This window comes from Chiloscyllium punctatum, chromosome 19 (genome assembly GCF_047496795.1).
Source record: "Chiloscyllium punctatum isolate Juve2018m chromosome 19, sChiPun1.3, whole genome shotgun sequence".
Lineage (NCBI taxonomy): Eukaryota > Metazoa > Chordata > Chondrichthyes > Orectolobiformes > Hemiscylliidae > Chiloscyllium > Chiloscyllium punctatum.
In genome coordinates this window covers 50,471,385-50,497,850 of record NC_092757.1, presented here as the reverse complement: position 1 = coordinate 50,497,850, position 26,466 = coordinate 50,471,385, and the positions used below count along the sequence as shown (strand labels likewise).

The 26,466-nt window shown below is 39.6% G+C and overlaps 1 protein-coding gene across 2 annotated transcripts in view; it reads right to left on the bottom strand.

Annotated features, from left to right (window-relative positions):
* Positions 1-4,744: 4,744 nt before the first annotated feature.
* Positions 4,745-26,466, bottom strand: part of ap2b1 (adaptor related protein complex 2 subunit beta 1) — a 310,350-nt gene continuing 288,628 nt past the window's right edge. For both annotated transcript variants that reach the window (XM_072589357.1, XM_072589358.1), the window contains one exon: positions 4,745-13,864. In XM_072589357.1, the coding sequence (XP_072445458.1) occupies positions 13,790-13,864 (75 nt within the window). In that variant the 3' untranslated portion in view covers positions 4,745-13,789. The remainder of the gene's footprint in view (positions 13,865-26,466) is intronic.

The window sequence follows — 26,466 nt, the reverse complement described above, 5'->3', positions numbered from 1 at the left end:
TATCTACTCCCTTTACAACTGAATCCCCTATGACTATAGCCCTTCCATTCTTTTCCCTGCCCTGCTGTACAGTAGAGCCACTGTACCATGAACTTGCTGCCTTCCCCTAGTGAGCCATCTCCCCAAAAGTATCCAAAACAGTATACTTGTTTTGGAGGGAGATAACTGCAGGGGACACCTGCACTGCCGTCCTGCTCTTTCTCTGCCTTTTGGTCACCCATTCCCTTTTTCCCTCAGCAAACCTAATCTGCGTGTGATCAATTTGCTAAATGTGCTATCCACGACCTCCTCAGCATCGCGTATGCTCCAAAGTGAGTCCATCCGCAGCGCCAGAGCCGTCATTCAGTCTAACAAGAGCTGCAGCTGGACACACTTCCTGCACATGAAGGAGTCAGGGACATCAGCCATGTCCCTGAGCTCCCACATTGAGCAAGAGGAACATAATATGGGTCTGGGATCTCCTGCCATTTTTAACCTTAAGCTTAACTTAGACCAACTATAATATCAAACAACAGATACATAAAAAAAAGAAAAAAAAGATTTATTTTTACTAATTACATGATAAAAAAAGAAAGAGAAAAACCTTTAAAAAATTAGAGCAGGAGGGCGGGTGGGAGATATTACATGTGTAGTGTCTCGGGTTCAGCTGCTGCCTAAATATATCAGTTCACTCACCTTCCCAGAGCGCAATTCGATTACTCCCTCTCGGCTCCTCGTTCTCACCATTAGAGATCTTCTAACGGTCCCAATCAATAGGAAGAGACTACTTGACAAATAAATGCAACTAAAGTCACCAGGACTTGACACCGGGCATCTCGAAAGGAAGTGGCTGCAGAGATAGAGGAAGGATTGGTTGAACTAGAACACACTGGATTCCAGGAGTGTTCCAGCAGATTGAAAAATCATGAATATAACACCCCTTTTCAAGAAGGGCCAGAGAAAGAAAGTTGGAAAGTATAGGCCAATTACCCAGCATACATTTATCATTTCTTAAGGAAGAATTGCAGGACATTTAGACAAGGTTAAAATGATCAGAATCAACATGGTTTTGTGAAAGGGAGATCATATTTGACAAATTCACAACTTTGAGAATAGCACGAAGTTGATAATAGGGAACTGATAGAGATAGTGCACTTGGATTTCAGAAGGCATTTGATAAATTGTCTCATGAACATTACTGCATAAGATAGGAGCTGATAATACTAGCATGGATTGAAGATTGTATCTTCTGGATGTTAACCAGAGTTGGGATTAGAGTATTTTTCCTGTTGGAAAGATTTACCTCATGAAGCGCCACAAGGGTCAGTCCTAGAGCCTCAATTATTTACTATCTATATCATTGATTTGGAGGAGGAGATAAAGTATTCAAATTCAAAGATACAAAACTAAGTGGGGGAGCATGTTTTGATAAGGGTAGAAGGAATTAGTGTGGAATTAGCACAGATTAAGCTATCAAAAAACTTAGCAGATGGAGCGCATGTAATAATGCGTGGGGTCATGGACTTTGGTGGGAAGAATCAAACAGCAGATTATCATTTAAATGTACAGAAAGCCCCGAAACATGTAGCACCGAGGGATCTGGCTGCATGAAACACAAAGTTGGCATGCAGGCCCAGCAAGTGATGAGGAACGCAAATGGAATTTTGGCCTTTATGGTAGCGGGTTGGAGTTTAAAAAGCCTTGCTACAACTGGGATGTTGGCGATGCTGCTCCTGGATACTGTATATAGTTTTGGACTCTGTATTAAAGAAGGATGTATTAATATTGGAGGCAGTTCAAAGAAGATTCAGTATGCGGATTCCAGGGGTGAAGGAGTTGACTCATTGAGAACAGCTAAACAAGTTTTCACCAGGGTTTAGAAGAATGAGGAGTAATCTTATTGAATCATACAACATTCTGATGTGCCTTGACAGGATAGATGTTGAGGGGTTCTTTTCACTAGTGGGGGAATCTAGAACTAGGTGTCATAAATACAGAATAAGGGAATGCCCATTTAAAACTGAGATGTGAAAGCATTATAGAGAGTAGTAAATGACTGGAATTCTTTAGTCCTGCGAGTTGTGGAGACAAGATCATGAAGGGGTTCAAAGAGGAGGTGGATAGATTTTTGAAATATTAAGAATTTATGAGTGCTATGAAGAGCTGGCAAAGATGATGAATTGAGGCCTGGGATCTTGTTGAATAGCAGGGCAGGGTTGAGTAACTGAACGGCTTATGCCTGTCCCCATGTATTATTTCTTAGGAGCCAGGGCAGGTAACAAACTGCAGAAACGTTCCCAAGGGGTGGTGGATGGTTGGTAGGTTTCTAGTCAGTTGGAATAAAGAGGCAATAGCAGAAGCAGAAGTAGAATTCGTTTGGATCAGAACAGAGGAGGTTGAAGAGTTTTGAGGTCAGATAAAATAGGTGGTGATTGAGAAGGGAAAGATTGGGAGGTTAAAAGGAAGCATATTGGTACAATACATTTCACATTCTCAGGATGTCCCACATTACATGTAACAAAATGGATTTAGAGGACAATCCTTTTGAGACTAATTGCGGCAGATGAGGTCTAAAACAAGGGGAAATAATCTCAAAGTTAGAGGTTGGAGGAGCCCTCTTCTGATGCAGTAGTGTTCCCACCTCTGGGCTGGGAGGTCCAGGTTCAAGTCCCACCTGCTCCAAGATTTGTAATAACATCTCTGAAAAGGTTGAATAGAAAAATAGGTTAATGAATTTTTAAAAGTTTAGAAACTGGTCATTTTGAAGGAAGAATCTTTATTCCATGAGTGTATTGCAAGACAGGACTTCTTCCACTTCCCCATCCACTCATCTCTCCACCCAACCAAAACCTCTTGAGGATCAACTAGAATATCTGAAACACAAACTACTCAACTTTTGTTTGGTGAAAATAATAAGGATTGTGGAATCAGGGTGGAATTGTTACCAATTAGCCATGTTTGAATTGAATGTTAAAAATAGGCTCAAGAACCTGTTCCCACTTGTGTTCTTATGTCTCATCCAAATGACAGTCCCTCCAGCAGTACTGCACAATGGTCAGTGCAGCTTTTATTCTCAAACCCTGGGGTGCAATCATTTCAAAAGCACTGACTGTCATCCTAATGCTTACAGATCAGTCTTTAACTGTACGTTACAATGATGTGTCCATCACTATGTCATATGGCAGAGTTACTCGGAAAAGAGCATCTTTTACTGAGCTTTCCAGGTTATTTTAAAGGTAAGTGACCACTTTCAATTTTGTTAAGCATGGGAAATACAGCACACATATGGTCCAAGCATCTACAGAAAGTAATAGGAGCGATGGATCTCTCCAATCAGACAGCAGTATGAAGAAGTGGATGAGAATTACTGTGAATGACCTTCAGATTAGATTAGTTTAGATTTTTAGATTAGATTACTTACAGTGTGGAAACAGGCCCTTCGGCCCAACAAGTCCACACCGCCCCGCCGAAGCGTAACCCACCCATACCCCTACATCTATATCTACCCCTTACCTAACACTACGGGCAATTTAGCATGGCCAATTCACCTGACCTGCACATCTTTGGACTGTGGGAGGAAACCGGAGCACCCGGAGGAAACCCACGCAGACACGGGGAGAACGTGCAAACTCCACGCAGTCAGTCGCCTGAGGCGGGAATTGAACCCAGGTCTCTGGCTCTGTGAGGCAGCAGTGCTAACCACTGTGCCACCGTGCCGCCCATTAATAGTGTCTTGTTGCTTGGCTGCTGCAAAAATATCCTATCTAGTGCATCTTAGAATGGAGCTGCTTGGACTAATGTAAAACTCAAAACAAAGGGTTGGGTAAAGCAGTGAATCATTATTACTGGCTCAGCCAATTTAAAATGGATACAAATTAAATGAGTAAACTTGAACTAAGCCAGAAAATACAGGTTTAACATCTAGTGAAATTGGGGTAACACACAAATTGCCAGCCATCCATTAATGCCTAGCAAGGGTGGATGATGAGACTAAGATGGGAGTTCCATAAATGTTTACTCTGCCCCCAAACCCAGAAGGAACCATTTCAATGAACGGGACACTGTGACAGACCAAGCAGTGCAGATCACGAGAACCTGACAAAGCTCCAGCTGGAAGCCAAGAGCCCCCTAGAGATGCCGCCTGGAAACTAATTCCTTGGTTTAAAGGTCATACATAAAGCTTGATGCTGTCTTTATACTTGAGCTAAGTGCTTAAATGCTGGTGCAGTGTTAAAGTATTAAAGGTAAGCTTGATTAATCACATATAAATCTACTATCCAGATCCATAAATCCCTGGAATGGCTGCATTCTTATAATACTGAGATCAGTATTGGCCCCAGGTATGCCATTTGAAACTATTCTCCAACATAAATAAAAATTATCCCACTTTATACCTACATTTTCTCTTAGGCTTCTCCTGTTGGATCATGCGGTACATCATGGTTAAGTTCACTATAACTCACTTTGTATGAAACCATTGGGATATTGAAGAGATGTTGCCATCTAATATGTAACAGAATTCTTTCTTTGCATCTAACCCATTTAAGCCAGGAAGTGCTCAATTCTGACAGTGCCAGGAGCTGATACTTCAGCCACAATAAACCATTAAAAAAATTCAATTATTCCAATCCCTACTCCATTCTCAACATGTATTTAACCATGATAAGTCATTAACTCTCCCCTCATCCCCCCCCCCCAACTCTGTGGAGTAACTGGTCAGTTCCATCGTGATAAAAGTTGATAAACACAGCAAAAAAAAAAACACTTTGCGGGAAGCCAGACTTTAATGGGTATACACCAACTTTATCAAATCTGGTAACATTCACGACAGCATATTATCTATTTGTTTACTGGAAATCAGAATTCTAATATCTGAACATGTTAACAGTGAAATATTATGGATAAATTGAAAAATGATTTTAATACACACACCAGTACAACAAACAATACAATATATTTGGAATGCATTGAGAGAGGACAGAACCTCATTCAGTAGTCTCACAGAAAAAGGGAAGTATGCATCAGCAACCAAACTAATCTGGAAGCTTCTTTGATCCTTTGAGAAAAGATTCCATTGTGCTAAGCTCAACTTATGCACTTTTCACCCATATTCCATTTTTGTGGCCCGTCAGTGAGTCTAAAATTGATTTCTCTTTCAAAACCATTCACCAATCCTGTTTATGGGCTTCACAGGTACCTTATCCCAAGCCCACATTCCACTACATCCTCCATGAGGGTTGATTCAAGCCTCAGCTCTCCCCCACAATGCAAGACTCAGAACTAACAAATATCTTTCTTCTTGCGGGTGGCCAACTGAAACTCGTACACTAAAAGCCAAGGAAACAACTTTTAATGCAGTGCACCCGTCATTCAACAGAAGCCATATTTAGGTAGTGACGGAGAGCAGCAGCACCCTGGCATTCGATTAAGGGTTAGCATGTAGTGAATTAATTAGTTCTCAAGAAGGGTCACTGGACTCAATGTTAATTCTGTTTTCTCTCCACAGATGCTGCTAGGCCTGCTGAACTTATCCAACACTTTGCTTTTGTTCGTGAAGTTGAACTATTTCGCCACATTAGCTCATTAAGATGCTCATTAACATAAAATGCATGTTATTTGCACAATGCTGATGACTACCAACTTTCTTTGCATCAATGTAAGTGGCTTACTGGGCCGTTTCAGAAGGTAGCCATGAGTCAAGAACAAGCCAGACTGCATTAGGACCCCAAGTTTCTTTCTTTATAAATGAAATTAACTAACCATTTGGGGCATTTCTGACAAGACCAGCTTTCTGTTTCTAGACAGTTTTAAAAAATATTCTGAAAAACTGAATTCTATGCCTCAAACTCATGTTTTCTTGATTCCTCAAACCCTCTAAACTGTTACATTAGTAACATAACCACAATGTGGCCTGTTGTACAATTGTAATTTACAGCATTGTGAAACTACTATTGGCTTGTTCAGTATAATTGCTTGGACACCATGCTAAATACTTGTTCGTCCTTTGATTGGAATGTAAGAAATACAAAATGCATTTTCTAAAACCCATCCAATTCTGCTCTTCTCTAAATGTAGAGACCTGATATAGTATAGTTCAAAAATCGCTTGATTTCTGTTTCATTTCTTCAGAAGAATCTAGAGAGAGAGTATCTCAGATTTTCACAGTTGATCCTCATTTCAGTTGAGGGTCTTATATACAATATTAAAAATAAGTCATTGCATGTATTAGATGCTGGGAGAGTCCAGGAGAGCTGTTGACAATTTTGGAACCTCTACTGGTTCCATGGCTAAGACCAATTAACCAACTTGATACGTGAGATTTGAGCTTATGTAGCCACTGAGCTACTTGGAATATTTGTGAAGGATAAACCTTTACTTTCAAAAATAAAGGGATTCCCATTTAAGACAGAGATGACCGAAAAGTATTTCTTAAAATGACACTAGTCTGTGGAATTCTCTTTCTCAGAGCAGTGGAGGTAAGGCCATTGAGTATGGTTAAGGCTGAATTAGATCAATTCTTGACTGACACAGAAGTCAAAAGAAGATTTCAGATATTTTCAAATTACAGAGTAGGCTTGAGTCAATGTGACTACAGTGGTTTTAAGGTTGTTGGTCTCCAACCGGTGCCTGCGTAGTCACCTTTGTGATCGTTTGTACATATTTTATCGATTACAAAGTAAGGTCGAACCTCCTCGTGGTTCCCCCTGGTAACGGCCTGTAAGAAGAAGCTTTAAACGGAGAGGCAATTTTAAGTTGTTTGGAGGTTGTATTAGTCCGGTTTTATCATTGGTTTTACCATCGATTTTATCTTTGGTTTTACCTTAGTTTTGACTGGTGCTATGCACCACTGGCAATTTTATTGCTCTCAGCCGTTGTTTGAGCAGTACTTGGACCAGGCCGGCGAATACAACTTCAGAAAAGATATGAGATGGCTGGTGACCATTTGGTCAATAGTAGAAACCAAATTTGGCAGCGGCGATTATGGCCAATTCCAAAATTTCCAGTTGGGTGGGAGACCGGGAAAATAACCGCCCTGCACGGCTGTTATTGGCGGCACCGTGCGCTAAGTGTATGAGCCAAAAACGGACTGGACAATCCGTCTCGACACAGACGGATGAGACCTTAAGGGTTACTCCGGCAAGGCTATCCTCTGGCAGGCACGAGGAAGTCGTTAACATTGTCCAGAGTAATCAGGACATAATTTGAATAGAAAGACTAGTAGAGAAGGCCCCTCTACAGTCGGGTTCATTTAACAGCCGGACGATTTTTAATTCAGATTTAAATGGGCCTTTTGATTTTAGTCAATATAGAGAATCAGAGAGCAACGAGAAGAGGCGTGAAGGTAGGTAATTAGGGAAATGGATAAATTAGACATAATAAAATACCCGATAGAAAATTTTAAATGTAATTATTGTAATAATATTTACAACACCACGAGGATGTTTAGGAAGCATTTAAAGGTATGTAAGGGGATTAAACTGTGAGAATTAGATGTAGTAAGTGTGAGTGGGAAGGGAATTATCATGTGGTAGCGTGCCACTATCCTAAGTGTACTAAAAAAGGTAATAATAATAACAATGAAGGAGGGGGGTGTTGAAAAATCATACCAGTGCGAAATATGCCCATTAAAATTTATGACAGCCAGAGGATTGGGGCAACATGAGAGACATGCACATCCTAATGTAAGGAATGAGAAAAGGAAAAGAGGGAAAATAGAGTGTAGGGATAAGTTGGAAAGTGGAGAAAGAAATGAGAGAGGAATATGGTCTAGTGATGAAATTGAAAAGTTGCAACAATTAGAATTAGAATTTAGTGGCTGTAAAAACATTAATAAAGTCATTGCGGAGAAAATAGGAACTAAAACAGCTAAACAAATCTCTGATAAAAGGAGGTTACTAAACAAAAAGAGTAAAAATCGCGATAATGACAAGGGTATAGATCAAGAAGTGGTCCTTAATATTAGTGATAATGATGAAATGGAGAATAGTGACCAGGAGGTAGATATGGTAGTAAAGGAAAGAGGAACAGATGAGAAGAGTCATCAGGATAATAATAATACTACAGAAAAGTTAGGTTATAATGGTAGGTCACTAACAGAATTAATTAAAATAATAGATGATGACATGGGGAGGAATAAAGGTACTATTAAGGACTACGACAATATTATGGGTATGATACTGGGTAAATTAGAAAAGAATAGTGAAGATGATAAGTTTAAGAAAATGAATTATGTTAAATGAGTAGGTTTTAAGCAAAAAGATAGTGGACAAAGAAGAAATAGGAAGGAAAATAAAACTAAAAGACGACATAGTAGAAAGAAGGAGAAAGTGAGGACTGCAGATGCTGGAGATCAGAGCTGAAAATGTGTTGCTGGAAAAGCGCAGGTCAGGCAGCATTCAGGAATCAGGATTCCTGAAGAAGGGCTCATGCCCGAAACGTCAATTCTCCTGTTCCTTGGATGCTGCCTGACCTGCTGCGCTTTTCCAGCAACACATTTTCAGCATAGTAGAAAGAAGGGCAAATTTAAAGAAATACAGGTTTTATACAAAACTAAGAGGCAATACCTAGCGAGAACCCTAATGCCCCCTTAGTAAGGAAGAGTTAGAGGATTATTACAAAGAGAGATTATCTAACCCTAATGATAAAAATGCCTTGAGAGGTTTTGCTAAATATAAAAGTCAAGGTGAGGGATCAGTAGGTGGAATTCTGACTGGTCCTGTAACGATGGAGGACGTGAATCAAGCCGTAAAGGCGATGGACGTGAAAACCGCTGCAGGACCAGATAGGGTAATGCTGAAAGAGATAATTAAGCTATTCAATAAAGATAACACGTTATTTCTTAGATTATATACTATTTGGATAAAAACAGGTAAAATCTCAGATCAAATGAAGATAAGTAAGACGGTATTGATTCCCAAAGTGAGTGAGGAAGAAGGATTAAGAGACATTAATAATTGGAGGTCAATTACGATAGGCCCAATGATGCTTAGGTTATTCACAAAAATTATAGCGAATAGATTAAGTAAAGTGATAAAATTTAAACAAAAGACAGACTGGTTTTATGGCTGGTGTAGCAGGATGTGAGGAAAACATTAAAACCCTGGAAAATATTAATAATGGGGCTAAAAAGAATAAAAGAGACTTAGCGGTAGTTTTTGTGAATTTAGCAAAAGCCTTCGATATAGTAGGCCATAAACTAATTTTAACTGCTCTTAAAAGACTCCAGCTCCCCTTAATATTTATTAAATTGATTACAAACTTATATGATAATAATTTTACTCAAGTAGAAGGTTTTGATTAAAAATTAACATTTTAGGAGTTGTCAAACAAGGTGACGCACTGTCACCAATTCTTTTTAATATAATAATGGACCCCCTGATAAGTACCATCGAAGTGAGGAAGAAAGGAATACTTTTAGGATTAGATGGGGATAGTTATCACTGCGCAACGTTAGCGTTCGCAGATGATATAGCTCTAATTAGTCAATCGTATGACGATATGGTTTATAATCTAAAACTTGTGGAAAACTTTTGTAACAATACGGGAATGGAGGTTAATATAAATAAAACAAAAAGATTCTACTTTACTTATAAGAATAAGACATTCATATATAACGATAAAGCAAATTGGAAGCTAAACGAAGGGAATATACAGTTTATAGATCCGGGAAACACAGATAAATAGCTAAGAGCTAAGATATATTGCCGTAAGCCAATCAGACTGGGAAAGCCAATTAGACTTATGGATAGGAAATCTAAAAAGATCACCATTAAAACCTGTGCAAGAATTAGAACTTTTAAAAACGTATTTTATTCCAAGGCTGTATTATTATCCAATTTTACCAGAAGTTTCAATTAATTATCTTAATAAACTAGACAACATAATTAAAAGCACAGTTAAAGAAATTTTACACCTCCCGCAATCCATCACGGATGGAGTGTTATATGCCAAGCCCCGTGATGGTAGCCTTGCATTAAACAGATTGTCAACCTTCATCCCAATTTCGATTTTGAGGAAGTATGGAACGTGACGTAAATCCGAGGACGAAATTTTGCATGCCTCGCTTCAGTTCGAGGGTGAGAGTGTGGCTGTGAAAATGTATAAATTTAGTAAATTAAAAGTGCTGGAAAAGATCTGGAACCCGAATATAAATCGGCAATTGGGAGAAGATGGTATTATCGTGGAAGATATTAAGGAGGAGATGGAAGAATGTAGCAGTACGAACGATGCAAATTGGAGATCCATTGAATTACAGAGGTGTACGGCCCTCCCCTGTCAAGGGGCCGGTGTCCATTATAATAAAACGATAATATATCGAACAATTGGTTGACGAAGTTGCAATTTATGAAGATGTCCAAAGTTATTAATTTGATCTTGTTAAGAACAAATTTATTTCCAACACGGGCGTCATTGCCGTATGGAAGACCGTTCAATATCAAGAATTGCAGGAGGTGTAATGATACTTCGGAGACGTTTGCGCATATTTCTGGATGGTGCCTATATGTCAAAAACATGAGAATTAAAAGACATAATAGGATAGTAGAGGAATTAGTTAAGTTTGTTAGGAAGAATGGGTGGATAATATATATAGAACCGCAAATCAAAGATGATACTGGAAAACTTTGGATACCGGATTTAATCTTTAAGAAAGAACATCAGATTGTCGTGGTGGACGTTACCATGAGAACGGACCTACAGATTAACTCTCTTGAGTCGGCTTGGGAAGAAAAGAAAAGCAAATATAAACATCTAGAAAAAGACATAATGGACCTCACCGGAGGAGGAAATATATCTTTTTACGGTTTTGTGTTAGGAGCCAGAGGGAAGTGGTTCGAAAAGAATACTGAATTAATGAAAGACCTCGGTATCGTGAAATTTAAATCTTTCGTCCAGAATATCACAAACCTTGTTTTATCTTTGACTCTCTATTTGCTACGGACTTTTATGGACTCTTAATATTCTCTATTGACAAAATTTAATAACTTTTTAAGTGTTAAATTTTAAATATTTTAATAATGTTAATTAGTAATTTTAAATAGGTTTGATTTTAACTAGTATTTTAAATTTAACATATTTTAATAATAAATTGTAGTATTTTAAGTCACATAGTAATGGTGATGGGTAATAGTGGTGATAAATACTTAAAGTACACGCTACACACAACAGGTAATGAGCGGTAACATAGTCTAACGGTTGAAAAACCCAGCTCATCCCACGCTTTGCTGAAATTCTGATTCACATTGTTTTATACCGTCCTCTTAAGATCATCTGGCCGTGGTTTTGCTAGATAGGGGTATTCATTCGTCGACGAGCGACGTTAAAATCTTGAAAAGGACATGATCCATTGCGTATGGTGAGTGCACAAAATAACCTACCTCTGTTTCTAATTTGTACATCCACACAAAGGAAGTGGCTGAGATGTGCGTTTTTTCCCCTGTCTGAACTGTCTGGCTTCTTTTTGCTCCTTTTGTCTGTGTGGGGCATGGTGCAATGGACTAACAGCTCACTGCTCTTTTCAAGCTTTCAACTTTAACTTTTGATTTCTCCAGAACTGCTTGATCGGCCGAATCCAACTCATCTACGTCACAAACTAGGCCTAAAACTGAAGATTACCAACTAGGAATTATTGAACACTTCAGACCAGTCTGGGGAAACAGCATACATCTGTTAAATTGCCATATATGTATTAACGCTGACCAACATGCAGAAGTTACATTTTTGATTATATATCAGCACAGCACTCCTGAACAAATCCACAAACCCATTTAATTCAAGGTAACAAAACAAGGTTGAAGACAGGTAGGATGTGCATTCTCACACAGACAATGTTACATGATACCAATGGTCGTGTCTAAACATTCATGAAAGTTAGGGCAGTAAGTATTTAGTTTTGTTCATTTGGTACATAGAGTTGTACAGCATAGAAACAGATGATGGGGAAGATTAAACAGAAGAGAAAACTGTTAGAGTTACACAGGAAGATACTTACCTTGTTGCTGACATTAACTTCTCCTGACTTTCCATTACAAAAAAGTCTACCTCAGTGGAGATCAGGAGAAGACTTCTGAAGCACTCTACATGGTGAAGTACACCAGCATTAAAACAGAGGTAAGCTCTGGAAACAAAGTGATACCGTGACCTGTTCAGTCTAAATTTCTAAAATAACAAGGACACACTATAAAACTAAAACAGAAAATTGTTTGAAGAAACCACCATTGTGAAACATTTTGAGAAAAATAAGTCAAGTGCTGTAGAAGATAAACCTGCTGTGATGTTTTCCATTATGTGCTTTTCTGATTATTGAATATAGTGCATGTTGAAGGTATGGTTCCAATTCAACACATGCTGCTGGTGATCAGAGATTACAATCACCCTGGGTGTTTCAAACTTGACTGTGTGCAATAGCTCATTCTTAGCAACAAACATTACGGATATACAAAAGCCTGTTAGCACCCAGTTATTAGGGAATTAAGGTGCCATGAAACTACCTTAGCCTGAAAATAGTATATACATTCACTGAGGCTGAATCAAAAGAAATTCTATAAAATCTTATTTTCGTTCTGGACTGTCAAAGCCCAGGCAATCACTTGGGACAGACACATGCCAAGCTACTTATCACTGATAACACAGCTGAAAAATAATCTAGTTGATACAGATGCAACAATCAGCTACAGTGACACACTTAAACACAAGATATGAACATGCAGAGTGTTGTATCTGGAAATAAATGGCAATTACGGCAGAGAGTGGCGATAATATGGGTCAGTGAATGCATCATCATCGAAATGCAGCGAATAGCATTTCAGTGAAACAGTGCCCTCTGCTTTACCACACCACTGTTATTACGTTGACAAAACAGTTTATTGAGAACGTGATGGAGTTTTTAAAAAAACTGCAATGAGAGCAAATCATTTACAAAAATTGGAAACCTTGTATGAGGACAGTGTGGAATACCACATAATGCAGGATACCATTTACAACTGTAACTGCAAATAAACATCTTAGAAGTGGAGAACTTTTGAGGGTGTTCCCAAAGTAGGAAATTCCACAAGTTTCAGCAGTAGTACAATATTCCTACCAAAAAAAAACTTTAAAAGGTCAGCAGTTTCAGCGAGAAATACCAGCCTCAAAGACAGTAGAATGTCGAATAAGGAATGAGCATGGGAGGCTGCCATTGGTAATACGAGCTTCTCTATAGGAGCACCTACATGAAGCAGTTGAAAAACTTGCAAAGATTCTGCAGTGGAATTGAATGGACATCTGAAAGGACATTCTGTAGAGATGCAAATAAGTGCAACTCTAACAACTGAAAAAAAAACATCTTCAGTAGGGAAAGAACTTCAAGAGTTTACTTCAGGTCTCTGTATTTGCCCCTTAACATAACCCCTCCTCTAGTTAAGACGCTCCCTCAACATTTAATTTGTCTTACAGGGAACTATATGCTCTCCCGAATTTGATAGCCTAATTAATTGTATGTAGCGTTTAAAGCAATTATTAAAAGAGAACAAACTTGGCACACAACAAACATATCAGATGGAATAACATCGCCTTGAAATAGTGGTCTCAACAGTGGTTTTTGTTTAGGAAGAAAGTGAACAGAATACAAATGTCTGGCACCAAAAACAGACTGGTTGACAACTTTGATTAAACATATACAATTGTAAATTTCACCATTTAATCAGTACATTTCCATAAAAAAAAGTATATTTTGTTTACGATCCATTTCACATATGCACAGACCGTGGTACTTGCTGAATGGAGTGTACTAAGACATTTACTTCCATTATGTTGGGGGAGCTTGTTCTGATCTTCAGTTTTTAAGGAGCGTGTCATAGACTTGGTAGACGTAATGTGAAACCTCCGGTGCTCTGCACTTCAGAGACAGCTGGGGTGGGGAAGTGGGGAAGAGGGAGGAAACAAAAATAATTCTTTAGTTTCAATAGCAATACCATACAGTAAGTACTCTTCAGACTCCTTAGCAGACATATTGATACAATTTGGCAGACATTGCAATACCAGAGAAATAAGAATGCAGGAAGCTGGAACCCAGAAATATATTACTAAGGAGAGTGTGAAATATTCACAGTAGGCTGGTCAGAACCTGCAAGAAAAAGATTAGTGTGATACTTTTCATTTGCATCCATTTCAGCTCATTGGAAACTGACTAGCCAAGAATGATTTTCGAGCAGATTACAACAGCAACATCCAAGTAGTCATTTTGGACTCAAACTGCTGTTTCCATCTCCACAGCCAATGCCAAAACTACTGAGATTTTAACAGTACTTGTATTTTAATTCAGATTTGCAGCGGAGACAATATTTTATCATTAATACAACAAATGACACCTTTAACGTAGGGAAATGTTGCAAGGTGCTTTGCAGCAGCATTGAAACCATCTGCCACAGAGTCAGTAGGGAGATGGAGGGCAGGTGACCAAAAGCTCAGACAAAGTGATGAAAGAAGCAGCGAGGTTTCAGAGCTCAGGGCTGTAGCAACTGAAGCTACTTCCACCAATGGTGTATTGATAAAATCGGAGAACGCAAAAGGGATTGGGAATTGGAGAAGTGCAGTGATTGAAGACTTGAATGCTTGGAGGAGGTTACAGAGATTGGGAAGGCTGACAGAAGTTAAGAGAAATTTAAAAATTGAAGTATTGCTGAACTCAAGAGTCAATGATGGAGCCATTGGCAAACACCACGTGTTGGGAGTTCAGATAAAAACGGCAGAGTTTGTATGATCTAATGATTTTATTAGCCCAAATGGCTATATAAGGAACAGAAGTAGGCCATGCGGTCCAGCAGGCCTGATCCGCCATTCAGAGATCATGGCTTATCTGGTAATCTCAACTCCACTTATTTGGTCCACCTCCATAACCCTTAATTCTTTCATTGATTACAAAATCTATCTATCTCAACCTTCAAAATTCGCAAAAATCCACTCTCTGCAGCTGTTCTACAGAAATTCTACAAACTCACTACCCTCAGAGAAGAAATTCCTCCTCATCTGAGATGCCCTCTCTGGTTCTGGACTCTCCCACAGGGGAAACAACCTTTCAACATTTAATCCATCAAACCTCCTCAGAACCTTGTGTTATTCAACAAGGTCACCTCTCATTCGTCCAAATTTCAGAAAGTAGAGGCCCAGTCTACTCAACCTCCTCGTAACAAAATCCCTTCATTCTTGGGATCCACCTATTAAGCCTTTCCCGGACTACCTCCAATACCTCTATATTTTCCCTTAGTTACAGGGACCAAACCTGTACACAGTAATTTAGGTGTGGCCAAACTAGTGCTTCTATAGTTTGTCCTTATTTGTCTTTGAAATGAAGGTCGACATTCCAATTGTGTTCCTTACTACTTCCTGAACGTATCTGCTAACTTTTTGTGATTTATGCATGAGGTCTTCCAAATCCTTCTGTGCATGAGCTTCCTGCAGTCATTCTCAATTTAAGTAATAGTCAGCTCCTCTATTCCTCCTGCAAAAGTGCACAACCTCACATTATATTCCACCTGCCAATTCCAGCCTACTCACTCTATCTATGTCTATCTCTCTATAGATTCTTTGTGTCATCTTCACCTTTTGCCTTCCCAATTATTTTTGTGCTAACTGCAAACATGGCAATAGTTCCACTTCCCTCACCTAAGTCATTAATATACATCGAAAATAATTACGCCTCCAGCACTGATCCCTGAGGCACCCCAGTATTTATGGGTTGCCATCCTGAAAATACTCATATCCCAACACTCTGACTTCTGCTCATTAGTCAGTACCCAATCCATGCTAATGTACTCCATCCAGCACAATGGCTCTTATCTTAAATAGTTTTATGTAGTTTCTGATCAAAAGCCTTTTGGAAATCCAAAGGGCAAAATTACATATAAAATATATTACATATTATGGTAGTAAATTTGTCATGATTTCCCCTTCTTAACTGTGTTTTTTAAATGCTCTGTTACTACACACAATATAATAAATTCTAACTCTTTCCAAATGACAAATGTTAAGTTAACTGACCTACAAGTACTTTTTTAGGGTCTCCTTTCCTTTTTGATTAAGAGTGTTACTTTGGCAGTTTTTTCAATCCGCTGGGACTTTTCCAGAATCTAAAGAGCCTTGGCAGATTACTACCAGCACACCCACTATCTCCTTTAAAATCTTAGCTTGCATTTCAACAGGTCCAGAGCACTTATTGGCCTTTTGCCTCAATAGTTTCCCTGGTTCTTTTTTCTCCAGTGGTGGTTACTGGAATTTATTTCCTCTCTTCCCATTCTACTTCCTCAGCCTCATGCTCCAAGGGGACTTTATTTTTTAAACAAGGATGCAAACTATCACTTGGACCAGGATAATACTGTTGCTCTATTCTATATACTCCAAAGGCACAGATGAGGTTTTGGCAGTGGATGACCTGAAGCAGTATCTATCACAAGCAATGATAAAAATGTGAAAGCAAGTAATCCTGATGAAGGATATGATACGAACTGGAAGCTCAGTTTTGTCAAATACAGTGCTAAAATTTGGCAATAACATATACTCTAGCAATTGTCATAAACTCATCAGCACTTGTGTCCAGTTCTTAAAGTACAGGCTGTATAGAACGTTTCCTCTCAAACTGAAATGGGAAAGCACGAACAGGTGCCTAGCATAACAGCAAGAAAGCTGCAATTATTAATGTACCATGTCAAATGCAGCTGTAGACTTTCAAAACGCTGAACCTTATCCATCAGTCATTTTCTTTATTCCCATCCCCTGAAGAATCTCTCTCATTCCTGAGATCTTGTTCAGCAGATGCAAGAAATCTAACAGTTCAGAAGCTCCAGCTCTCTCTAAACATGCTCTGGCTCTGCAGCTTCTGAGGTGCCCCTGGTTAAATCATCTCTTCAGGTGGTTCTCAGACTCGGCAAGTCGTAATACCAAAAGCTCAGGATGTTCCTTGCTGCCAACAGAGAGCCTTCAGGTCAATGCAGCAGGAAGGGATCTTGATGAGCACAGAGGATTGCTGAGCTTTTGCAGGATGAGGCTCCTCACATCAGGTAGATTCCTTTAGCTCTGTAATTACTTCCAGCAACACACAAGCTTGTAAATTTTGGAAAAATTACGGTTTAGCACGTGACTGTAAGATGACTGCCCATTTACTGTAAGTGAAATGTGTCAGTGCAATTTCAAAGCTTGCTATATTCTTAAATATTATGATCTGAACTTTTTGAATACAAAACATTTAATATATAGCAGATTCAATTCACTTTATATCTGAGCAATTACATCCATCCATCTTACACTCAACCTATAGAAGGGAAATTGTGAACGATGGAGTACAACATAATAGTTAACGAGTGGAATGGAGCAAACAGTATTTGATTTTAAATTGCTCTTTTTAAATTTCATGGAAATTAACCATTGCCCTCCAAATAGGTTCAGTTTTTTGAGGGGTTTGATGGGCAACCAGAAGTCAGATATCAGGAAGTTATACAAAAATCCAGGATTGGGTAAAATGCTACATGGAATGTGTATAAAGGATGCTACAGTCCCCTCAACCTGGTTCAAGGGAATTGGGTTCATCTCTCATCTCGATGGATGCAGTGTCACACTTTTCTTTTTGTTGATCGGGTGACTGACAACCTTAGAAAGAACTAAGCATACTCAACAGTCCCCAAATGGAGGAATTCATAGGAAGACTATGTTTGTTTCATAGAGTTCTTAAAAAAATCTAACTTGCCCAGCTACAACAAAAATCACAATACTGTGAATGCTGGACATCTGAGATAAAACCAGAAAACATTGGAAACACAGGCAGCATCTGTGCAAGGAGGTTTAGCTAATGCTTCAGATTGATGGAGGTGGAAGATGTATCAAGCGTCATGAGATCATGGAGGTAGGGAAAGGTAGAGGGGGTCGTGGGAAGGTAGAGACTGCACAGCGTTTTTTGACAGAGAGCTTCCTCCTGTTGCTTAGCTGTCAGGGCCTTCGATAGCATTTGATGCAAAACTGGAGATGTTGCTTCTGTACCACGACATACAGAACACTTATCAGTTAATAACTCTTGGATGATGAAACCTTGACTCTGCATTCTATAGCCTAATTTGAAAAATTAATCCATTGATCGCATATTACTTCAGAGTACCCAGAGAATGATAGAAAGCTAAATTACTGCAAGTGTTTAGGAAGGTTAGTTATAATCTTAGCAATGACATATTAAGATTTACACTACTTTCTTTTTCTGCTGTTGTCAGTGTGAACCACTCCTGATAAAAAAATATTGTGTAGTTAGATACAAACCATAACACCTTATGCACTGTCTCTGCAGGTGCGATATTTCTTCATTTCTCATAGTGACATGCATGTGGTGTCAGAATGAAAATGCAATTTTATTTTCTGCAACGTGTCTAATTTATTTCACATTTGCATATGCCATCATAAAATCTCTCCTAAATCAAGCCAGGCCCAATCAACTGATTTTAGTGTGGTGATGAAACACAATCCATTGAGACTTTACTACATCAAGACTACATACTGAATTTTTAACACCATAAGTGCAGTGCAGCATGATAATCTCTTTTTATACACACCACTCATAACTGCTTCATGTTCAATACGCTTATTTATGTCTCTGGTTCTGGTATTTTACGCTATGTGCTGTATTTGTATACTAAACAACTTTCATGATTAGCCCTTCTTGTAAACCAGAAAGGTGTACTTTGATGGTGAAAGGGCCTGTTCTTTCTATAAGCAATTCTCATCCTTCTGTGCTTCAGTTTTCAATCATTATACATCAAATCTGACAAACATTGATGTGAACTGACAAGATAGAGGAAGAGCTTTCAGTTCACCATTTTGTGCAAGCTCTTGGACACAGGAAATTCAATACCACCACTGTTTTACTCTCTTATGCACAAATGTTCATCCATCTTCACACAAAATAGAATGGCCTACCTCACTCACTCCCTGTGACAAAGCAGTCCTTGTTCTAGTAACCATCTGTGCTAATTCCAAAACAAAATTCCCTTCTCATTAAATACTAAATAACTGAAGTAGTCATTCCTTAGCTTCTAAACTTCCTTATAATTTACCAAATTCTCCTCTTAGTTTTTACTGATCTGGTTGAACCAATTCCAGTACTTCATGTTTCTCCTTAAAATTATTAGATTAGATTAGATTACTTACAGTGTGGAAACAGGCCCTTTGGCCGAACAAGTCCACACCGCCCCGCCGAAGCGCAACCCACCCATACCCCTACATTTACTCCTTACCTAACACTACGGGCAATTTAGCATGGCCAATTTACCTGACCTGCACATTTTTGGACTGTGGGAGGAAACCGGAGCACTCGGAGGAAACCCACGCAGACACGGGGAGAACGTGCAAACTCCACACAGTCAGTCGCCTGAGGTGGGAATTGAACCCGGGTCTCTGGCGCTGTGAGGCAGCAGTGCTAACCACTCTGCCACCGTGCCGCCCACAAATATTTTCTCTTCATGGCATCAGCATCTTGAAATTTTATTGAAAGCCACCTAGGACTTTAATGTCTTTTCCAAAAATGAATATATAAAATTACACAATATTCTGTGAGACAGCAGTTGATTGTACAACTTGTACTCTGTGACCACTTATAAACCTTAAAATTCTACCAAACATATTGCTCAGTGGTTTGATGCACTGGTGTTTGCGTTTTCAGGGATTTATGGAATAGTAAATAATTTCCAAGCTAAAATAACTTAATCCCAACAAAATTCTCTGACGATACATTGGCTAGGTTGCAAAGAGTGACTAGAGAAAAAAAAAGACAGACATTGGTTTCCATCAGGAAAGGATTATCGAGTGCAGCTGAGGTTCTACAGAACTTTAAGCACAAGGTATTTAAACAGTGCAACTTGCTTACTCAGGCAACTACAGGCTCATCAGCCAAACATAATGTAAAATAATGAAAACTATCCCAAAAGAATAGGCACATTCTGCCTCCCTGACGAAGGTCCTTGATGAGACTGAGGACAATTAGTAAACTAAGAATTGGAACTTTCAAAATTTCAAAAATCTTTTGGCAACACAGTCTCTTGACACAACATAATTCAAAATGACCATAGCGCCACGGTACAGAGGGGCATTCAAGAGGGGGGAGAAAAGAGAAACGTAATTCTAATCGGGGATAGTACAGTCAGGGGAATAGATACTGTTCTCAGGCCAGGATCGAGTGTCCCGATGGTTGTGTTGCCTTCCTAGTGCCCTGGTTCAGGATATCCCACCTGGGCTGCAGAGGAACTTAGATTGGGAGGGGAAAAGTCCAGTCATTGTGGTCCACATAGGTACCAACGATATCGGTAGGAGGAGGAAAGAGGTGCTACTGAGGGAATATGAGTAGCCGGGGGCTTAATTAAAGCAAAACCAAAAATGGTAATAATCTCCAGATTACTACCTGAGTCACAGGGTAAATGCGTGGCTCAAAGATCGGTGTGGGACATATAGGTTTGAATTCATGCAACATTAGTGCCAGTACTGGGGAAGGAGGGAGCTGTTCCAATGAGAAAGACTCCACCTGAATCATGCTGGGACCAGAGACCTGGCAAATCACATAACTAGGACTGTGGATAGGGGTGTGGTGCATGCATGCTTGTGTTACCATGATATCAAAGGGATGGAACAGCATATGTGAGTGTCATATTGACTAAGGAACATAAAAAATGTAGGGCAATTTGATAATAGAACAAACGTAAAGGCTTCATATCTTAATGCAAGAAGAGTTCAGAATAAGGTAGATGAACCGGTGGCACAAATTTAGGTTAATGGATATGGCCTTGTACCCATTACGGAACCATTGTTATAAGGAGAACAAAACAGGGAACTTAACATTCGGAAACGTGCAATCAATAGACAATAGACAATAGATGCAGGAGTAGGCCATTCTGCCCTTCGAGCCTGCACCGCCATTCAATAGACACAAGGTGGATGAGCTTGAGGCTCTTTTGGAAATTGGCAGATACGATATTGTGGGGATAACTGAGACGTGGCTTCATGGGGACAGGGCCTGGGAAATGAATATTCAAGGCTACACGTGTTATCGTAAGGATAGACTGACGGGCAGAGGGGGTGGGGTGGCCTTGTTGGTAAGGGAGGATTATTCAGTCCCTTGCGCGGGCGGACCTAGAGTCAGGGGATGTAGAGTCAGTGTGGATAGAGCTTCGAAACACTAAGGGTAAAAAGACCCTCATGGGAGTCATCTACAGGCCCCCAAACAGTAGTCTGGATGTTGGAGGTAAGTTGAATCGGGAGCTGAAATTGGCTTGTCGCAAAGATGTTACTACAGTTGTTATGGGGGATTTTAACATGCAGGTAGACTGGGAGAATCAGGATGGTATCGGGCCTCAAGAAAGAGACTTTGTGGAGTGCCTCAGAGATGGATTTTTAGAGCAGCTGGTGCTGGAGCCGACCAGGGATAAGGCGATTCTGGATCTGGTATTGTGTAACGAACCAGAATTGGTCAGTGACCTCGAAGTGAAGGAGCCATTGGGAAGTAGTGACCATAATACAATAAGCTTCAATCTGCAATTTGAGAGGGAGTGGGTACAATCTGAAGTGACAATATTTCAGTTGAATAAAGGGAAATATGGAGCTATGAGGGAGCAACTGGCCAAAGTTCAATGGTTCAATACCTTAACAGGGAAGACCGTGGAGGAACAATGGCGGATATTTCTGTGTATAATGCAGAAGATGCAGGATCAGTTCATTCCTAAAAGGAAGAAAGATCCCAGGAGGAGACCTGGGCGGCCGTGGCTGACAAGGGAAGTAAAGAAACATATAAGGTTAAAAGAGAAAAATTATAACTTAGCGAAGATAAGCGGGAAAACGGAGGACTGGGAAGCTTTTAAAGAACAACAGAGGATTAGTAAGAAGGAAATACGCAGAGAAAAAATGAGGTACGAAGGTAAACTGGCCAAGAATATAAAGGAGGATAGTAAAAGCTTTTTTAGGTATGTCCAAGGCAAAAAAATGGTTAGGACAAAAATTGGGCCCTTGAAGACAGAAGCAGGGGAATATATTACTGGGAACGAAGAAATGGCAGAGGAATTAAATGGGTACTTCAGATCTGTGTTCACTGGGGAAGACACAAGCAATCTCCCTGAGGTAACAGTGGCTGAAGGACCTGAACTGAAGGGAATTTGTATTTGCCAGGATTTGGTGTTGGAGAGACTGTTAGGTCTGAAGGTTGATAAGTCTCCGGGACCTGATGGCCTGCATCCCAGGGTACTGAAGGTGGTGGCTCGGGAAATCGTGGATGCGCTGGTGATTTTCCAGAGTTCAATAGAATCGGGGTTGGTTCCTGAGGATTGGAGGGCGGCTAATGTTGTGCCACTTTTTAAGAAGGGTGGGCGGGAGAAAGCAGGAAATTATAGACCAGTTAGTCTGACCTCAGTGGTGGGAAAGATGCTGGAGTCTATTATAAAGGATGAAATTACGGCACATCTGGATAATAGTAACAGGATAGGACAGAGTCAGCATGGATTTATGAAGGGGAAATCATGCTTGACTAATCTTCTTGAATTTTTTGAGGATGTAACTCGGAAGATGGACGAGGGAGATCCAGTGGATGTAGTGTACCTGGACTTTCAGAAAGCTTTTGATAAAGTCCCACACAAGAGGTTAGTGAGTAAAATTAGGGCGCACGGGATTGGGGGCAAAGTACTAGATTGGATACAGAATTGGTTGGCTAATAGGAAACAAAGGGTAGTGATTAACGGCTCCATTTCGAAATGGCAGGCAGTGACCAGTGAGGTACCGCAGGGATCCGTGCTGGGACCGCAGCTTTTTACAATATATGTAAATGATATAGAAGATGGTATCAGCAATAACATTAGCAAATTTGCTGATGACACAAAGCTAGGTGGTAGGGTGAAATGTGATGAGGATGTTAGGAGATTACAGGGTGACCTGGACAAGTTAGGTGAGTGGGCAGTTGCATGGCAGATGCAGTTTAATGTGGATAAATGTCTGGTTATCCACTTTGGTGGCAAGAACAGGAAGGCAGATTACTACCTCAATGGTATCAAATTAGGTAAAGGGGCTGTTCAGAGAGATCTGGGTGTTCTTGTCCACCAGTCAATGAAGGCAAGCATGCAAGTACAGCAGGTCGTGAAGAAGGCTAATAGCATGCTGGCCTTCATAACAAGAGGGATTGAGTATAGAAGCAAAGAGGTGCTTCTGCAGCTGTACAGGGCCCTGGTGAGACCACACCTGGAGTACTGTGTACAGTTCTGGTCTCCAAATTTGAGGAAAGACATTCTGGCTATTGAGGGAGTGCAGCGTAGGTTCACGAGGTCAATTCCTGGAATGGCAGGATTGCCTTCGTACCTCATTTGGAAAGACACGAGGGATGGAAAGGTAGTGGGGTAGCATTGTTAATAAGAGATGAAATGAAAATAGTTGTCAGAGATGATCTAGGCTTAGATGATGTGGAGTCCATTTGGTAAAAAAAACAAGGGAAAGACGGCATTGGTAAGAATAGTATACACACCTCCAAACAGAGGATACTCTGTAGGAAAGGTCACAAATCAACAAATAGTAGCAGCATATAAAAAGAATTATGGGTGACTATAAATTTTCATGTTGATTAGGTTAATTACATTGGAAAGGGTAGCTATGACAACGAATTCACAATGAGTATATTAGAAATAGTTTCCTCGAGCAATATGTTACAGAACCAACCAGGGAGCAGGATCCATTGAATCTGGTAATGGGTAATGAGGCAAGTTTAATAAATTACTTCAGAGTGAAAGATCCCCTAGAAAGTAATGATCATAATGTGGTAGAATAAAATATTCAGTTTGAGAGCAAGAAACCTAGGTTGAAAACAAATGCGTAAATAAAGGGAAGTACAATGAATGAGGATAGTTAGCTAAAGTAAACTGGGTGGTTTAGATTAGCAGGAATGACAATGAGCAACAGTGGGAGACATTTAAGGAGGAAATTCTTGACTCTTAGCAAAATATATCCCAGAAAGAAGAAAGATTCTGAGAGAGGGATGAACCAACAATTGCTAACCAAGGAAGTTAAGGAGGATATTAAATTGAAAGAAAAAAGGAGGACTATGAGGGCAAACTAGCAAGGAATTTAAAAAAAACTGACAAGAGCTTTTTTAAATATATCAAAAAAGAGAGAGGGGTCAAAGTGAACATAGGCCCATCGGAAAATGCATCTGGGGAGATAATTTTGGGGAGCAAGGAAATGGCAGAGGAGTTAAACAGATATTTTGCACCAGTTTTTACAGTGGAAGATACTTATAACATCTCATTAATTCTAAAGAATACAGGGAGAAATTAAGTGCCTTCCCCATTGCCGCAGAAGTAGTATTAGACAAACTAATCGGGGCTAAAAGCAGATGCATCCTCTGGCGCTGAGTCTTGCATCTGAAAAGCCTAAATGAGGTTGCCACAGAAGTAGTGGATTCATTAGTAGTAATTCACCAAAGAATGATTGAATTTTGTAGAAATACCAGTAGGTTGGAAAATTGCCAATATAACTCCCCTATTCAAAAAGTGAGGGAGACAATAAACAGCTAACTACAGACTGGTTAGACTAACATTTATTGTTGGAAAAGTATTAGAATCCATTATTGAGGAAGTACTAGCAGAACATTTAGAAAATCATAATCTAATGAAGCAGAGTCAGCATGGTTTCATGAAAGGGAAGTCGTGTCTAACTAACTTATTAGAGATTTTCGAGGATGTCCTAACCAGAATGGATAGAGGGAAGCCTGTAGATATGTTGTATTTGGACTTCTCGCATGCATTTGACAAGGTACTTCACAAAAGGTTAAGTCATAAGATAACAGCCCAGGGTATTAGCTGTAGTATGTTGGCATGGATGGAGAATTGGCTCATGGGCAGGAAACAGCAGTGGGATAAGGTGTGCTTTTTCAGGTTGGATATCTGTAACCAGTGGGGTTCCACAGGTTTTGGTGGTGGGACCACAACTGTCAATAATATATATTAATGACCTGGAGGAAGAAAGCAAATATATTGCAGCCAAGTTTGCAGACAGCACAAAAACAGCAGAAAGACTGGTTACAAGAGGGATACATACAATTTGCAGAAATACAGTGATATGTTAAGTAAGCAGACAAAAAGTTGGCAAATGGAATAGGATGTGGAAAAATGTGAAGTTGTTTATTTTGGAAGGGAGAACAAAAGATCAGTGTATTCTTTCAATCGAGAAGAAAACAACAGAAAGCTGCAACACAAAGGGACTTGGAGCTATTTGTGCAGGCAATACAGAAAGCTAGCATACAGGCACAGGCTCTTATTTCAAGGAGGTTAGAGTATAAGTATCTTGCAAGCGTGTTGATGAGACCATATCTGGAGTACTGTAAGCAGTAATGGTCCCCATTTTTAAGACTAGAGACAGTTCAGAAGGTTCACTAGGATCATCCCTGTATGGAAGATTATTTTATGAGCAAAAGGTTAAACAGATTGGAGCTGAGAAGAATGAGAGGTGATTCCATTGAAACCCACAGGATTTTGAAGGGGCTTGATAAGGTAAATGCTGAGAGGATGTTTCCCATCATGGGTGAGTCCAGGTCTAGAAGGCATAGTCTCAGAATAAAGGGGCACCAGAATAAGACTGAGGTGAGGAAGGATTTCATCTCTCAGAGGGTTGAGTGCCTTTGGAACTCATTGCCACAGAGACCTGTGGGGGCAGAGTGCTTGTGTATATTTGAGGCTGAGATAGATAGATTTTTGATCAGTGGAGGAATCAAGGGTTATAGGGAAAGGGCTGGAAAGTGGACATGAGGAGTGTCAGATCAGCTCTGATCCTATTGAATGGCAGAGGGGCCGAACAGCTTGCTCCTGTTCCTACCTCAAAAGGAATCTAAAAATGACACTGTGCAAAATGATGGATTAACAAACACACAGCGTTTGAGAGGTGTAATATCAGACCAGTGGAAATTCTGGATTACTGAGTATATTTCTTATATGAAAAGTTACTTGCTTCCAAAATCAAATGTAAACTCGATAATCTTGTAGACACTAAAATAAGAAAACAGCATTAGCAGAATGTGTTGCTGAAGTTGTACATATAGAGTTATATTTGTTAAATAGACGAATGAATAAATGGAAAATTAAATTTAACAATAGAAAATGAAAAGCAAGGAATACTGAATGAAAAATTATGTGGCATTAACAATGATGAATAAAAAGACATGAAGTAATACAGGATGGGAAACATTATGGTCAAGAGGTGGCTTGCTCAGAGGATAAAAACTATTAAATGATACCAATTAGGGAAATGGGAACAACAGCTTTTGAAGCAGGCAGGCAACTAGAACTAGTGTACACAGAATTAAATTTATGAAAAGCCAATTTAAAACAGATAATCAAAGTTAGCGAGATACTCTGAATAATTTATGAAGCAAGGGTATTAAAGGCAAATTATTAAGCATACTCAATATGCAGATTTTCTCATCCTTGTGTTTTCTCAAGTGTGAACACACAGTACGTGAATGAT